The 16,902-nt window shown below is 35.7% G+C and overlaps 1 protein-coding gene across 7 annotated transcripts in view; it reads right to left on the minus strand.

Annotated features, from left to right (window-relative positions):
- The window catches only part of CLYBL (citramalyl-CoA lyase), a 208,732-nt gene that overhangs the window by 13,661 nt on the left and 178,169 nt on the right, over nucleotides 1-16,902 (minus strand). For all 7 annotated transcript variants that reach the window (XM_016123166.2, XM_016123169.2, XM_036228827.1 and 4 more), the window contains 3 exons: nucleotides 15,487-15,580; nucleotides 13,937-14,104; nucleotides 9,196-9,320 (listed from right to left, as the gene is read on the minus strand). In XM_016123166.2, the coding sequence (XP_015978652.2) occupies nucleotides 9,196-9,320; nucleotides 13,937-14,104; nucleotides 15,487-15,580 (387 nt within the window). The remainder of the gene's footprint in view (nucleotides 1-9,195; nucleotides 9,321-13,936; nucleotides 14,105-15,486; nucleotides 15,581-16,902) is intronic.

The raw sequence follows: 16,902 nt of genomic DNA on the forward strand, positions 1-16,902 counted from the left end.
ATATCTGAAGACTTGGAAAATAGAGAAGATGATTTTCTTTTTTTAACACCTTAAAATGTAGTGATAATTCGATAAGTATTTTAATATTTTGAATTAAAATTCAATAGCCATTTACCCCCTATGGCCAGAGAATTTATAGATGGTAATGTATCTCTATGTGAAAAATTTTAAATTTTACGTGGACAACTCACATTGGGCTAATCTGTTGTTGCTAGTAGCACTGAAATTCTGACAGATGACATTCCATGGTGTAAGATGGGAAAGCTTTTAAATGATAGATAAGGATGAAATAGTTGGAATGTCTGAAGGGGGTAGCTTTGTATCTGACTGGGGAATGCAGTAATGATCCGGGCCTCTCTGACCTGCTTGGGAAGGTCCTTTAAGCTCTATTTCAGAGCATGGCCTCAGAGGGGGTTTGGGGGATCCTCCATCCTGCAGCCTGTAGGATTTATTTTTCCAAGTTCTGAAAGGTGGAAAAATCTGGAGAAGCTCCCTCCTCATCCCTTCCATCCTTTTTCCTGTGGCTCTCTGGCTATTAAAAAGCACCCAGGACCATTGATGGAGAATAGAATGAAGGGCCCTGTATGTTCTCCAGCACCATTCCACCTATCAGGTCAGTGCTGGCCTGAGAGGACATCAGGGATCACCTGTCCAAGTAGCCCCTCTGCGACTTTCCACCAAACAGAAATAGGCAACTCTCCAGGATGGGTACATTCCGAGGTGGTATTCAGTAGCTGCAGCTGGAACAAAAAGTACACAAAGACAAGGCGAGGAGAAAGGGCCTTGCTTCTCTAGGTTCTCCCACTTGAGGCCCCTTGGGCAGAGCTTAGGAATATGGGCTTTTGAGTCAGCTACACCAGGATTTGAAGCCAGGGTCTTCCTTTTCCTAGCTGCGTGAGATCCACAGCAAATAATTTATGAGCCTCGGTTTCTTCATCTGTAAAATGGGGATAATACCTCCTTTGTAGAATTATTGTGAGAAGTAAATAAAATAATTATGTAATGGGCTTTCATGTAACAGGCTCTCAGTACAAGGGAGCTGCAGCTGCTACCACCCTTACCATTACTGTCACCGTGTAGGACCATGTCCCTGCTGAGACTGCTGCGGTTTTTACCAGCGCTATCACCTCTACCTCATTGCCGTTACCGCCACCATGATCACCGTCACTTCCACTGCTACTACTGCTACTGCTATTGTTAGCCAGAGATGATTTAACTCCATTTACCACAGAAAGGCCCAGTGAGAGGCAGAGAATTTGAATTATAACAGGATTTTATGATTTCAGAGTAGCTTTAAGGGTTCTGAGAGACCAACATTATTGAAGATGCAATGAGGAGAGGCCAACTCTTGCCTGAAGCTTCCTGTTCCCCCTAAACTCTTATAAATCACAGACCGAATTGTCCCTTTAAAAAACTAGACTCAAGGGTGCAATATATTTGACATAACATCAGTATTTAAAAACAAATATATTTAAAAGAACTTAAAAACGTAGACTATCAGCTGGAGGAGATACTAATCAAATGCAGGTGACCTGAAATTGGGAGTACTGCTTACGCTGGAGCAGGTAGTGAAAGGAAGGACAGCTTTCGGCAGAGGGTGAGCGGGACAAGGGAGCATCCCAGCCAAGACAAAAGGCCGGATGGGTTTGAAAAGGAGGAAATTCCTTGGAATGTAGATACTGAGTAGATGTAAAATGAACAGACATCATTAACATTTTGCTTTTTAAAAAGGGAACGATTTAGCTTTAGCTCTACTTGGAAAATAGAAACAGTATTGTATATTCATAAAATTAATTTGGGACTTTACCAACAGTATTAGGAAGTCAGATGAGAAAAAAAAAAGCAGTAGGTTTGGGAAATTAATTTGGCAGGGAAGGTGGAGGTGGCTGAAAGGGAGAAGAACTGAGGTGAATGTCTGGGTCAATTATCTTAATATGTGACCAGTCCAGAGTCATCTACTGCCCAGATGGAGGGTCTCGGTGGACCAGCGCTGTCCTTACTTCACAAATGGATAGGGGAGACTGAAGGTGCCTTCTGTTTTTAAAATTCTTCTCAGAGCTCATGAAATGTAGGCAGCAGATTTATCTCTAAAAAATTTCAGGCAGAATAATCAGACAGAAATAGACAAGTTTTTTAAAAAAATATCTTTTGATAAAGAAATCTGGAAATATCAAGCCAAGCAAGCCATGTGGAAGGCTACCTACCAAGGTGAAACAATTGGCTTTATAAGCATATCACAAAATCTAAAGGAGTTTCCACATTTGCTAGCAAATTAGACATTGTGCTTAATTTCCTCATTTTTTTTCATAGCTTTATTGAGGTATAATTTGCATAGCATAAAATTAACCCATTGTTAAATATATAATTCATTGATTTTTAGTAATGAGAGTTCTATAACTATCACCTTCCTCTCAGATTTTTTTTTTGAAACTAGAAATCTTATTTTTAACATTGAGATATATGTCTAAATAGTTTTATTTAATTTAGAATATTTTAAGTTACATTTGAGCTGGTATTGCTTAAGAGAAAAGCAGAGACTGAAGGGCATTTTATAACAGCTTGCAGCTAATACAAATAATGTTAAACTTCTATTTTATATACTACAGGCTTATTCTTTCTTTGAAACACATCTAAATGAACAAATATTAACTGGCAGGCACTTTGAACTTTAAAGGATTTACTAATACACAACTCACTGATAATATTAACTGATGAAATAATTTGTGAGATTTTTTTCATTCAATTTTTCTGGAAGGAAACAAAAGGTCAGTATCACGCATACTGTTAAAAGTAGAACGAATAATTTTTTTTTAGCACTGTCAGAAATTTAGAAACCAGTTAGCTGAACAGTATTTACTAAATATGCATTGTGTACCTATTTCTGTCCAAGATGCTGCAGGGAAGCAAGTGATACAAAAGAGAGAATTCTTTATTCTGTAGGGCAGTGGTTAGAAATCCCCACTCCCTTTTTTTCATTAAGCTCCACTAACCTAAAATGGGGGGGAAAAAGGAGTACTATAGAAAATCTTGATTTCTATGTTTTAATAAAATAAAATCTCATTTGCCTGCTTTTAATACAAAAAAAGAATTACAAAATTATTTAATACAACGAAAATTAAAAGAATGCTCTGAATTTCTCTATTATAATCAGTTAAAGGAGAGAAGGCAAGAGGTGGTGGTGGGATGTAGGAGATGATATGGTGAGAAAAAGAGAGAGCTATAAAGGAAAAAAAGGAAAATGAGGGAGGAACAGGAAAGATACATAGAAACATACAGAGCCATGGGTACTAAGAAGGAGAAATACTGTAAAAGGAAAAGAAAGATGTCTAAGGAGGAAAACTATTCTTTCATGGCCCTTATTTGGATCTTGCTATTTAAGACACTGAAAGCCATATTGTGTTTGTGTGACCACAGGGGTAACTAGAATGTGATCTTGGGGACCTGTCCTTCGAGGGAGATGAAGCCGAGGTCGGGGCTAGATATGGCCTCTTTGCCAAAGGCTCCCAGTCCTGCTCTGAGAGTTTCCAGCCTACCTGGGGAGAGGGAACGAATGACGGCTAATGAAACAGAATGGGGTTTGCGGCGATCAGAGCCAAGAAGTCTTTCTGGGGCCAGGCGGGTGGACAAGCACAGGACAGAATTGTGAATGAGGGAGCGATGTGGGGAATAATGGCTGGGAAGGCACATAGATACCCTGTGTTCTTCCTCATCAGTTTCTGCTCGTCCCAAAAAAAAAAAAAAAGTGTATGACTAACGAAAAGATACTAATCTGAACTAACCAAATTTACATTTGCTTGTGACTGAATAGTTTTAAGGCTCTATCCAAAGCTTTGGTCGTTAATGTGGGGATTCACTGTGATCCAAGTGAAACCACATTTATGCTATATGTTCATATCTTTATTTACCAAGTGAGTCCAGAATTCTGGTTGGGACTCCATCGTCACCTTGGCTGTGAGTGACCCCGGGCAACTTCCAAACCCTTGTTGGTCTTAATGTATTAAGGTATATACTGAAGAGATTTGACTTGAAAATTTCTGAGATTTCATCCAATTAAAGAATTACCCTAATTAATTGAAACTGAACAAAAAAATTCCTGAAAAATATAAACCTGAATAAAAATAGTTTGATTAAAATATCATTAAAGATGTGTTATAAATTAAGGATGAAGCAAACACCTCTAGATTATCAGACTTAAGCAATATATGGAATTTCTTATCCTCTAATTCTAGACCAGCCACTTGCCACTAAAACTATGTGAAATAGAATATGATTGGCACTAGAATTGGCTTGCCTTACTGTAAATGTTTCGAAATATGCAATTTGTTGTTAATCAAATTAACCTTAAAGTCATCACTGGTAGTTCCTCAGCTTTTTAAAGAATTGACTTTTTAAAGTCAAAATTATGACATATACAGTTCTAAAAATAGTAAATAAACATGGGAATAAAGAGAGAAATGCAATGAGTAAGAATCTCAAAAGTAGAGTTATGTCCCTTCAACTTTCATTTTCTCTAGAAATCACTTAGTTCTGGTTTTAGTATTCCTGCTTACGAGCGGGGAAGGCTGTGGGTGGGAGGAAGCCTGGGTGTGGGAGGGCACACTGTTGTCTATTAGTGGAATCAGCCCTTTCAGTTGACAAAGACAACAACCAAATCTGTAGATGGGTTATTTGATCTGCGTGAAAGAGCGGGCAGTGGGATTTCTGGCACTTGAATAAGCGGAAACAAGATTTTTGGCTAGAGAGACTTCTGAGTTCTCTCAGGGAGCCTTCTAGAAGGCCATCTGGACCAAAAAGTGTTTCTTTTGTAAAGCCCTGCATTTGGAAACACAAATGAAAGGTGTGTGAACCCCAATCAGATACCTATGAAAATAATTTGTTTTCAGTGCTGGTGTGCAGGGTTTTATTCTTTGCAATTTGCTAGATGAAAAGACTTACATGAGGAAAAAGAACTCTGACTTTATTTTCTTTATTAAGATACATCCCTAATTTATATTCCAATAGAAGATCTGTTTATGAATATAAAGTTATTAATTTGCATTATTGCTTGCTCCAGTGAAATGAGAATGTTTCTTTTATATGTGTTGTTTACAGTTATGTCAGGTAGTGACCTTGTTTTTGACCTTCATAATGGTTAACTGAACCTAGATTTTAAAGATAACACTTCCCCTGTTTTGGTTTTTAGCCAGCTTGTGAAGCTGTAACAAACGAAAAATCTTGAAAAAGTTAAACAAAATCCTTGCAAAACCAAATACAGCACTTATGGCAATGATATGAATAAAACAGAGTCTTTGGAAAACTGAAAATGAAGCAAAGCCATATTCGTAGCCAGACACTGCAGAGATATGAATATTCTAGCAGAGTACCTTTAAAAATTGATCACATGTAATAATTCATTTTGCTATTCTTTCACATTTTACTGTTAGAGCTTCTATTTGGGAAGAAATGGTAAATTGTTATATTAAGATTTCTTAGATTTATCAATCATTTTTTAAAAACAACTACTTCCTTTAGCTGTCATTTTTGCCCAAGAAGTTATGAATATGGAAAGAGAAAAAATTTAGCACTGAGTTTATAACATAGAAATGAAAAAATGTATAGTATCATACATGCATAAATGTATACATAGTATAAATATGTATGTTATATATTTATAAACAAATTATAGTTCCTACTGATATCAACTAATATTAACTAATTATTTGCTTGAGATGTTTCCATTTCAATGATCTAATTTTTATACCACATATAATTCTTAGTCGATAAGAAATATAACGACTGCAAGCCTGTTAAAAATATTTTTTAATAAGCAATTTTAAAATCAGTTGATAGAGAATTTTCAGATATTATTGGAATCAACATTATGAAAAAGTGACATAAAAATTAAATTAACTTTTAAGAAAATTCTTTATAAATGTAAAATAAATCATATGGAAGTGATTTATCCTGGCTAAAGTGTCTTATCAAATAATTCAAAGCTAAAATAATTAATGACATACAGCTTGCATCTCAAAATATCTTTTCTGGAAGTCTCGAAGAAAGAACTAGTTTGATTGATACAGTGAATATATACCTCACAACTGATGTCAGCTAAATTAGAAATATTTTAGCTTATGGGAATTAAAATAGGAACATAGAGTATGTGGAATGTTTAAACATTCTCCAACAGATTTTAATAGGAGAAGTTGACCTCAGTCCCTAATGTTAATTTATAGCCTAATTCTTATTATTGGGGACTGTTATACCAGGCAGAATTCTTTGGCCTGTAAATATCTTTAGTTTCTTGAATCAAAGCAGTCACAAGTATCATTACCTGTCAAACAGCGACAGATTATATGAGCACATTATTATTTTTTAATGTATTTTCACCTGACATTAGAATAAGGGCATCAAACTTTATTTTCTTAGAATTTCCGATTAAAATAAAACAAACAAAAAATTTCATGTGATACGAAAGACAGAACCCCAATCATTTATTTACTCATGATCTAAGTATTCCCCTGAGTTTCATTATTTGGAGAAGACAGGAAGAAAAGGTAGAACTTTTTTTTTTTTTAATAATAATTATTGTAACTATATAACAATAATAAATATTATTACTATTGAAGACACAATTACTCAGCATTAACTATGAATTTCAGCTATACCTTTGGTGTTAGGGCAGTATGTAATTTAAGATAGGAGCAGTAAGTAGAGAAAAGCGAAGATATATAATTTTGCCTTCTTGGGTCATTTCTACTTAAAAACTTGAATGAAATTTTCATAGGTGGTATCTTTTAGAAATTTATAACTGTCTCACTAGGACACAAACCATCAGTTTTCCATTGTTGACAGAATCACCTGTGGTTTGGACAAAGAAAGTATCTGAGGGTGTATGTTTTCATCAGTGATTCACATTTGAAATAAAACAGATTAGATGTTTGTTGGAAGCAATACTTTATACAACTGAGCAACCTATTTATACTAAATCTTTACAAACAGAACTCACATTATTTAAACCCCAAGACCCTTCAAGACCCAAAGTCACCTACCTGCAGACCCAATTTTTGTGACCAGCCAATTTACAGGCAGAGTAAAAGAAACATGCAAACTGGATAAAATAACCATATGTCCCCACTGGAAGCCCCATTACTTGAATCATTTAAACCTTGCTGGACAAAACACCAGGAGAATTTGCTGTAGGAAACAAACCTACACGAATGGGGCAGGGAAGAAATGAGCTAATAGTTAGTCCCCCTTCTGCTCTAATTTCTGCAGTTTTATGTTAAGAAAAGCTGCCACACCATTGTGAAAGCTTATGCCCCAATGAGAGGGCATTTCTTACTTAAAAAAAAAAAAAGGCTCAGAATTTAACATTTAAGTTGCTATTATCAAAAAGCAAGGACGCTTTGAGATGATTTTCCCTGGGAACAACAAGATGCAATGAAAAAGCATTTTCTGTTTGTTTGTTTGTGTTTCTCTTTTTCTTCATTCAAGACCTTAAATGCCAGTAAAAGAGTGTGTTTCTAGTTTGAATTTTACTTGTTGGCTAGTGAAATTTAGGGTAACCTCTTCCATATCCCTAGCTGCTTACAATGTCAAGTGGCATCCTTTGATATTATCCAATGTGAAACACAGTGTAGACAGTTAATGAAGCCAGTGTTGGCCCGGACTGGGATTCAGCTTGGTCTGCCATTTTGATGGCTCATATCCTGCTTCAGTTTATTATTTCAGTAGGAATTATTTATAGCAGGCAAGACAAGTCTTTAGCTGGCGTAAGGTACACACAGAGGTGTCGAACATTTAGTGAGTGTGTGCACAGGCAAGCATGCAGGAGAGTAGAGTGGATAAAGTTATTTGCGTATGTGAATGAAAAGGTACATAGCTCTTCTCTCTAGGTAAGCATCTGGGTTTGAGGATCTGGATTTTCGGGTCAAGATACAGAAGTAGACATAAAACACAATATCAACTTAAAAATATTTTTCTATGAGCCACACTGTTTTTCTGATGGCCAATATTGATTTGAAATGAAAGAATGCTATTTATCCTGACCGTGGTATAAGTTCAAATGGGATGTTTCCAATATCACATATTCTGCCTTTTGATTTTAAGTGCAAGTTTGTGCCAAGATGAGCAGGCGTGCGTGTGAGGGTGGGCATGGTCAGAATTGAAGGCAGCTATCCATAGTGAGGAGAAGGAAGCGAAGTTCTCGGATTTTCATGTGTTTTCACTGCCATTATGTCATCGGTTCACCCTGAAAACCAGTTTTGACTTTTTTTTTTTTTTTTTTTGGTAAGGGGGACTATTTAACCTTTAGAACCTTAATAATTTTTCAACATTCTTTCTCCCCTAAGTAGATCTGCATTGTAGGTATCAAAACCTCACTCCTTATGTAAGTAACAAGACCGAGTTTAGATATTACCTCTAGGATGGATTTATAAAGGCAAGTTTACCCCCATCCTCTTGAAAAGAGGCACACGGTATTGTTGCAAATAACCTTTAAGATAATTAACTGACAATGCTGCAACTAGCATAAAATCTTCCTTCAGGCGACACCTAATTTAAGTGTTACTGGCACAAAGTGGAGACAGATTGCGCATCACCACTGCAATATTTACATAGCAGAAACCCACAGAGCAGGAAACGCGAGGCTCAATGATGCACTAAATTAGGAACAACCGTACTCCACTGTTAATTTGCTTTCCATTCTATCCAAATCTCAGGTCCAGAAATTGGTACAAACACATATTCAGCCTCCCACTCTTAAATGACTAAACTGAAGGAGATTTTTGTACTCCCCCCCCAAATTAAAATAACTTGAGATTTATTTCTCCTCTCCACAAGAACCATTTGATCAAACTGTTTTTATTTCATTACAACTTGCTCTCACTTTGAACTAAAATTATTTTCATATGAACGCTACATCAGAGTCTATAGAGAAAAATGAAACAGACTTCTATTTTCTCATAGGCTGCCAATATAGTTTATGAAAGGAATAAAATGAGAGACTTGAGAGCCAGTTGGTGAAATATTTAGGAACATGGGAGGGCAAATTTACCTTAAGCGAATTTCTCACTGATGAATATCATCCTCCCCAATACAAACCCTCCTCACAAAAATAGGAGTTTTTAAAAAAATCATTCAAACGATAATTTTTTTCATTGTTCCCCATAGTATTTGAAACACCGGTTTCATCCAAGGCATTAACAAAACATTTACCTTTCCTAATTGTTGATGTTCTTTAAAGGCAGCAATCAGTTCTTTGGCCCACTTGATTTTTTCAGGGGAAGGAGAAAACTGCTCCTGGACGACTGCAATTTGGTTAGGGTGTATCACCTGCTTACCTACAAGAAGATTAATAACACCGGAAACACAAAACAACAAACAGATGTTCAGACAAAATGCCTCAGCCACTCAAGGCTCCTGAATGCCTCACAGACTGTATGTAAAATAACTCATTATTTTAAAACATTTTAAAAAGAAAATAACAGCAATTGGGCAGGCTTTTCCAGAATGCCACATAAGGACAAATACAACAATGCAAGTGATTGTACTTCTGATCCTATAGAAATACCACCTTGATGCAGATAATCTCTCATTTTTAGTTACAGGTGGATTGACTAGGCAGCTCATTGAATAAACTGTTTTGGCTGGTACTTTAAAGGATATTGTCTGCAAATGAGAATGATTATTTTGAGGCAAAGCAGAAGAAAAATTGTATGTTAATTCTTTCAAATTTTATGTTACCTTTGGCTTATTTTGTACCATTATCTCACCTTCTATAATTTCTTTTAAAAGTAGTCTATTAGTTTTCAAAAAGCTCACAGAGACAGACATCATAACTATATTAATAACAAAGTGTCTTACAGTAATATATTTAATTTTCTTTCTTTTAAGTAAATATAGTACGCCATACCTAATGACTAATAGGAAATTTTATTTCAATGAAAAATTTTATTTGGTACAGTAAAATATAAGGCAGATTTGAACACTGTTGTCCCTAAATTACTCCATTTAAAAATGTTTAAATAAAAATTACAGAATGTTTCTCTATCCTAAAACATAACCAGATTTTCCTTTTTTTCTTATGAAATAAAGAAAATCCCTTTTATATAGCTAATTATCATCCCAGATGAAATCTTCTCTTTGTAGTAATAGCTTTAATAAAGCTTTATGCTCCTCTCTGAAGTTTAAGAATCTTAAATAAAAACATTATACAAAGATAGGAGACACAGGATTCTATGAAATCATGCAGTCATTAAAAAAACAGTTTAACAATCAGGAAAGAGTGGAATCTAATCAGATCATTAATGAAATGAGACAATGTTATAATAATGATGTCATATTTTATTACATGATAAAATAATGGACATATCTGGTTCTTTAAAAATGAATGCACACTAAATGATAATTTATTCTGCTCAATATATTTGTTGGTATTCCAATTTGCTTTGGTTTTAAAATAGTTATTTTAACATTTAGCCTGTAAAAATAATATTCTTGATGTTTTGAGAAAAGGTGAATTGCTTTTACTATCATTATTCTATCAAATAAAAAAGAATGTAAAAAATTTTTTTTAGTATTTCATGAAAATGAGTTTAAGTGAAAAAATATAACAATATCTTTTCTTATGGTGGCATAATTAAAACACCCTCACATGGCTATTCCATTCTTATCTGTCAGCATACAAATAAAACATTAAAAGTCTGTATAAATAAGATGCTTTAAATTTGAGGAGTAATTTCTGGGAACAAATAACATCAGCGATGACAAATGAGAGCTGTTTTCAATAGTAGGTACTGAAATTATATTTAAGTAATCCAATAGTTGTTACAATATTATTAATAAAGGATGTCAGTTCTGGTAGTCATTTTGTACTAATTGTTAGTCCTGAATTTTATAATTTATGTACATAATTTACACTGACAAGTAAAAAGCGAGATTTCATGTGAACTTCTTGGTACAGACACTATGATTTGAGGAGCAAAACAAACTATTTAAAATACTACAAAACTACTGATGGCTTGCAAGTACCCACATTTGGGTAATTTTAAGATATGTGTAAGGTTTTAGAAATTTATGAACATACATTTGTGAAGTTATCTTTTGTCAAATCTTATGTATCCCAATGACTGCACATCAGACTTTAATGCCATGTGGAAGTGAAGCAAATATTTTATACAGAAGAGTTGTTATTGACAAGTTACTGAGAGGGTGCAAAATTGGAAGACATTAAAATTTATGACCATGAAATCCTTTTTACAGTACCACTTGATATATCATGCTTTAAATCAATACCTGTCAAGTCTTTTAGGTAACTGTATGATGGTGTCATTTTTGTCTTCTACAAAAGACTGCAAAAAAAGAAGAAAACCTATAGTGCTTCATATTTATAATCTTTCTTCTCAGCATGTAGTACTGGAGTAACTGTGATGACCAAGTCAGCTGTTAAAGCTTTATTCCAAGACTTATTTCTGGTTTCTTTTTATAAAAATAATTCCTAAAGTTAATAGCCATTTTTATAGCTAACAAATTGATTTAAATTGTATCTACATGGATTGTGGCTCTGTGAAACAATGACTGCAGAAAAGAAACTATAACCCATTGTTTGATGCATGGCTAACTTTTAAAAAACTACAACTCATTAAAAAAAAAATATATATATATATAATTTTTAAAAGTACAGAAAATCCTCATAACATAAATTGATTCTTATCAGTGTTATGGATTACACAATACTTTCATTGGATTTTAAGCCTTTCAACTACCTGCTTCAGATAGGATGTGTATCTCTTCTTCCTTTCCTTTCCCTTTCTTTCCTTCTTTCCTTCTTTCCTTCTTTCCTTCTTTCCTTCTTTCCTTCCTTCCTTCCTTCCTTCCTTCCTTCCTTCCTTCCTTCCTTCCTTCCTTCCTTCCTCTCCTTTCTTCTTGTTCAAAGCCCAAGGTATGGCAATTAAATGACAAATAATTACGACAAACAGATCATGAGTGGCCTAACATACTCCTTAAGTCATTTATTGTTTAAAAATAATACAAATAATCTCATATCTTATCAAACAAATTACCTTTTATTGATATGTAGAAATATAATTGGGACAACAAAGGCCTCTTTCTAAAAATTGGAAAATGGCTATAAAGTATAGCACCTACTTTACTGACTTGTTCACTTGAATATATAATGGGCACTGTACCCTCTGTGCCTCCCCATTCCCCTCTTCCATTTTTTTTTGTGTGTGTGATTTAATACTCCCTGTTGTTGAGAAACAATAGTGCCAAGCCCATAAGCTCCTCATGCTGAGTTGGGCACAGTCTCGAAATTTAAATCTGATTTGAAATAACTTGTCTTTTGCGATTGAATTAGGGACCAATTTAATTCAGCCCTGCATCTTGGAGAAATTCTCAAACTCCTTTATAAGTTCTGGAGCAAACCTTACCCCAGAGGAAGCTGAGGACACCCAGGTTTTACTGAACGATGGCGACAGAGGCCCACATCAATTCATTGTTTTCTATTTTTATTGCATTAGTGCCCATTTCAGAACAACATCTGGCTGCTTGGCAACCAATGCCACACATTTTAGAACAACGACATCGGGGTCTATTAGATAGATTTCATGGAGTTTTTCTCCAACTTTCCTATTTGGTCTGTGTCCTAACCAGTCATTGGAAACAGGCAGGTTTAACAGGTCACGGGGATGAGGACAACCCCAGGATTTGGGTGGAGGGACTTTTTTTCTCAGTCACTATTAAGTGTAGGGAAGATTCATTTATTAATAGTTCAATTGGTCCCTAATTCAATCACAGAAGACAAGTTATTTCAAATCAATTAAAAAATATTTCCCTATAAGAGATCACATTTATTACTTATTTATATATAAAATTTGTGGGGTCATGTTTTAACTCTATGTTAATACACAAAATAAAATGTCAGAGCTTTATTTAATTCTAATACAATATTTAAAACTGTTTCTTAAGCCTTTTAATTTTATTTTGGGTTAAATCATCATCCATTAAGACACCTTTTACATTTAAAGTCAGGCACCTTAAGAAATATTTCTTTTGGTAACCCCTAACTAGATACATTTTGAATATATATACAAAAGGGATATAGCATGGATGCTGGTCTATTTTCCTTATTATTTTGGTACATTTCTGATCAGGATATTCTTAGAACTTGCAGCAAAAGAACAAATAATAAAAGTACAGTGCTTTTTTAATCCATGGTTGCGTGCGTGTGAATGTGTGTGCATGCAATTGCGGACACGTGTTTGGGTATAGAATCCTATTGTGGTTTCTCAAAAATAGATTTCTGTTGCAAAAACACAATTTTCAGTTGCTCCCGGGGCTCCTGGGGACCTGAGTGATCGGGCACACCAATCAACAGATATCCGCTCTCGCTCCAGGACCGGATTACGAGGGACCCGCTGATCTCAGTGCCAGCCAATGCCCGTAGGTGTCGCCAGGTGCGGACACACTAACTGGGAGGTGGGAGAGAACGGAGGGGCTTGCAGTGGCTGGAGAATAAAAATCTAGCTGTGAGTGAAAAAGTCAAGAAAGATATCACCAAAATTTTTTTAAGAAATGAATTAATATTTCGACTATTTGAGGAAATGTTTCTCCTACCCATTAGCCTAAATGCTTATGGCAGTTCATTCAAAAACACTTCAGTGACACCCTCATCTTTCTCCTCGTGTCAGCAAAAACTGCAACAAAACACTTAAGAGGACAGAAAAAAATGGTCACTAATATAAAGAGAAAATAAAATGAGTGCTTAGCTTGTTGCCTTGCAAAGCCAAAGAAAAACCTGACAATTCGTTTGGTAGGTTCTTGCTCTGGATGGATTTTTTTCATGTTTTAAATAATGGAATAAGTATACGAGCTACCTGGCTGCATTAGGAACACTAATTTCTGGAATGTTCACAAATCTAGACACTGCTTTCTAAGATGTCATCAAGAATCATACCAGTAAATCCCATCGCAGCTCCTTCTCTCGACTGCCTGAGAAGCCCCTCTCCATCTCGAAAGTCGATGTACACCAGATCTATGGCCTGCAGACCAAAGGCCTTGGCTACGACAACAATCTTTTGCCGCGCGTAGAAAATATCTTGGGTTTCTTTGCTACTTGTTGCACCTGAGGATGGGATGTTAATAGAAAAAGGAGACGTTAATTTTGGAAACTGAACCCACACATCTATTATAAAAACTCAGTCTGTAGAGATTTCTATGTCTTCCTGAGAATGGCTCCCCAGCAATTTATATATAAAACAGGAAGTGTTCCCCATTCACCCGAAATAATGATTCAAATATAAATGAAGAGAGGGATATGTGCAGACAGAGTTAAAGCTCATGTGTGTCACTTGCAAGGCATCTTTCAGTATAATGACTTGTGCTGCATTAAGAAAAGGCCCCTCTCCCTGTCAGGAGATAGAATCGCCAATGACTTGATAGGTCGCAAATAACTTCTGGTACGTTTTTCCTTCTTGTCATCACTTGGAAAGTGTCAGTCAAAAGGTAGCATCACAAAAGGTGGCCAAGCGGCTGTGCAAGAAAATGGTTAACTTCGCTCACTGAGCACAGAATTCCGTGTGCTGTGGTTGCAGTGCCCTGTTATAACTGAGATGCTGAGCCAAATACTGCAGCTTCAGGGTCTGGATGGAGAACTTGGGGAAACAAAAGGGCACTCGTTTTGAGAGAGGCAGAAAGTGTCCACTAAGCTGTCGGAGACACAAAAGTCTCCTGGAAAGACTGGTATTAAAATAAGTCCCTTTTTTTTCACCCCGGGGGTGGAGGAGTGTCTGTTTATATTTGCCCAGAGAAAGTTCCTGTCTTCACATCACTGGGACTGTGGTTCTGAAACACACATGGCCTGGGCCTCTTTTCTAGATGCACCCATAGTCTCTAGTCACCCAAAGTCTCTAGTTATACATGCACCCAGACTGGAGGGATCGTGCCCGCAGGGTGGGCAAGACCAGTGAGAACAAGCATACTATCTCGATAAATATTTTGTAATAAGAAAAGTTCTGAAATATATTTTAGGAGGAATTTAAGATCTATTTTAAATAATATTTATATACTACATTTGATGTAGAAAATTATTCCTTAAAGCAAATGTGGAATTGCTTTAAATTTGTGTTAGAAGCCTAGATAGCTCTCAGACTGGAGCAAAAACAAAATATTTAAGCAACAGAGCAGTTCTTTGCATAATATACTTATTACAGACAAAGTAGATGCCATATATCCCTGAACGCATCTGAGGCTGCAACAGGCTTTTTATTAATTACTTTATAATGAACAGAAGTAGTAATGCTGTGTTCTGGAAGCAGGACAACTATGAGGTGTCCTAACTTATCAGGAAGTGTTGTCTATTCACCTGAAACACCATTGTCTTTGTTGGCAAATAATTGTTGTCATGTAAATGTCCGTTCATGAAGGGGCAAAGACAAAATATGTACACATGTACACAGAAAGAAATGAGAGACGGAGAGGGAGGGGGAGAGAAAGAGTCTTTGACACCTATGCTGGCTCGAAAGTCTTCTCCTCCGAAAACAACTGCATCTAGAAAGAGACCCACTTGAGGACCTGTCTTTACCGCTTCTTCACACACTGCCTGTAAAAGAGCAAAAGAGAACCAAATCACACAGAAATGCATGAAGTAGCAGCATGGTATATTTCGGTAACAGAAAGATCCGGCTCTTAACACGGTTTGGCTGAAAGCAGTCCTAAAAATGCAGCCCAAATTTACCTCTCTTGAAAGGTATTTAATATTGTCCAAGATAAGTATGTTATATATATTTGCTTTGCTTAATGGAATATATTAATATAGTTGTTAACATATATTAATATAGTTGTAATGTTCAAATTGTAGGTCATCCAATTCCTAGAGAAAAACTTTCGGTTAACTCATTCTGATTGTATTATAAATTATTTGTATTTTTCAAAAAAAAATTTTTTTTTTTTTTTTTTTTTTTTTTGCTTTAAGAGACTCTCAAACAGTAAACATAAAGCCACAGGAGAGAAGGAAAGAATTTTTAAATCAAACTAATTGGATTATTTGCATTAGGATCAAAATTTCTCGGTAAATGGTTTTAGGATTCAAGACATACAATACAAAAATCTACAATGCCAGAGGGGAAAACAAAAATGCAACAAGTCGTCCAAGATGTACTAATAAGCAAGTTGGATAGTTCTGTGTGGAGTAAAGATGAAGAACATTCATCGCAGACATAGCTGCATCCACAAAGGTGGAGATACAGCATGCTAATGTGTGTGTGGTGGGGGGACATGAGAAATGGGCGAGGATACTGCTGGTTAATCTCAGGGGTAGGAAGGGCTTCTAAGTACATTATGGAATGAAATGGTGAAACGATGCTAAATATTGAATCATTCTATGATTCTAGTTGCACTGAAGGGATATACTTTGATTATATTCCCAGAATTCTAGAGCGGGCTGGAAGAATTTGTGGTTACTGGTGTAAACAGCCTTGATCACTGAGCTTGAAGCAGCTTCCCAAACATTTGCACTCTGCCCCTCCCGAGTGATCCAATGGGTCTCAAAGTTTCCTCTCGAGCCTTTGCTCACGTATTACCTCTCCAGTACAATTCAACTGTCTTTTTGTTTCGTTTTGCTTTTAGAGATTTCTTCTCTCCTGCCCTCTGAGATGGGGTGCTACATTAATGTTCACAAGTCAGGTGGAATTTGAGGCATATTTTGGAAAACAATTTAAATGACCACTGATAAAGGGATTTTTTATAAGCTAGCTATGAATTCGTTAAGGCAAACAGTTCAATGCAGTCATGCAATACTGGAAAACACTTAGCTCAGCTAATCTTCATGAATGTATATTAGGAAATATTTTATGTTCTCATGTGGTAAATTGAAATATACTTCAAATTATTGGTATATACTAACAAATAGTAGTCTTATCAACT

The sequence above is a fragment of the Rousettus aegyptiacus genome, unplaced genomic scaffold (assembly GCF_014176215.1).
Source record: "Rousettus aegyptiacus isolate mRouAeg1 unplaced genomic scaffold, mRouAeg1.p scaffold_m13_p_11, whole genome shotgun sequence".
Taxonomy (NCBI): Eukaryota; Metazoa; Chordata; class Mammalia; order Chiroptera; family Pteropodidae; genus Rousettus; species Rousettus aegyptiacus.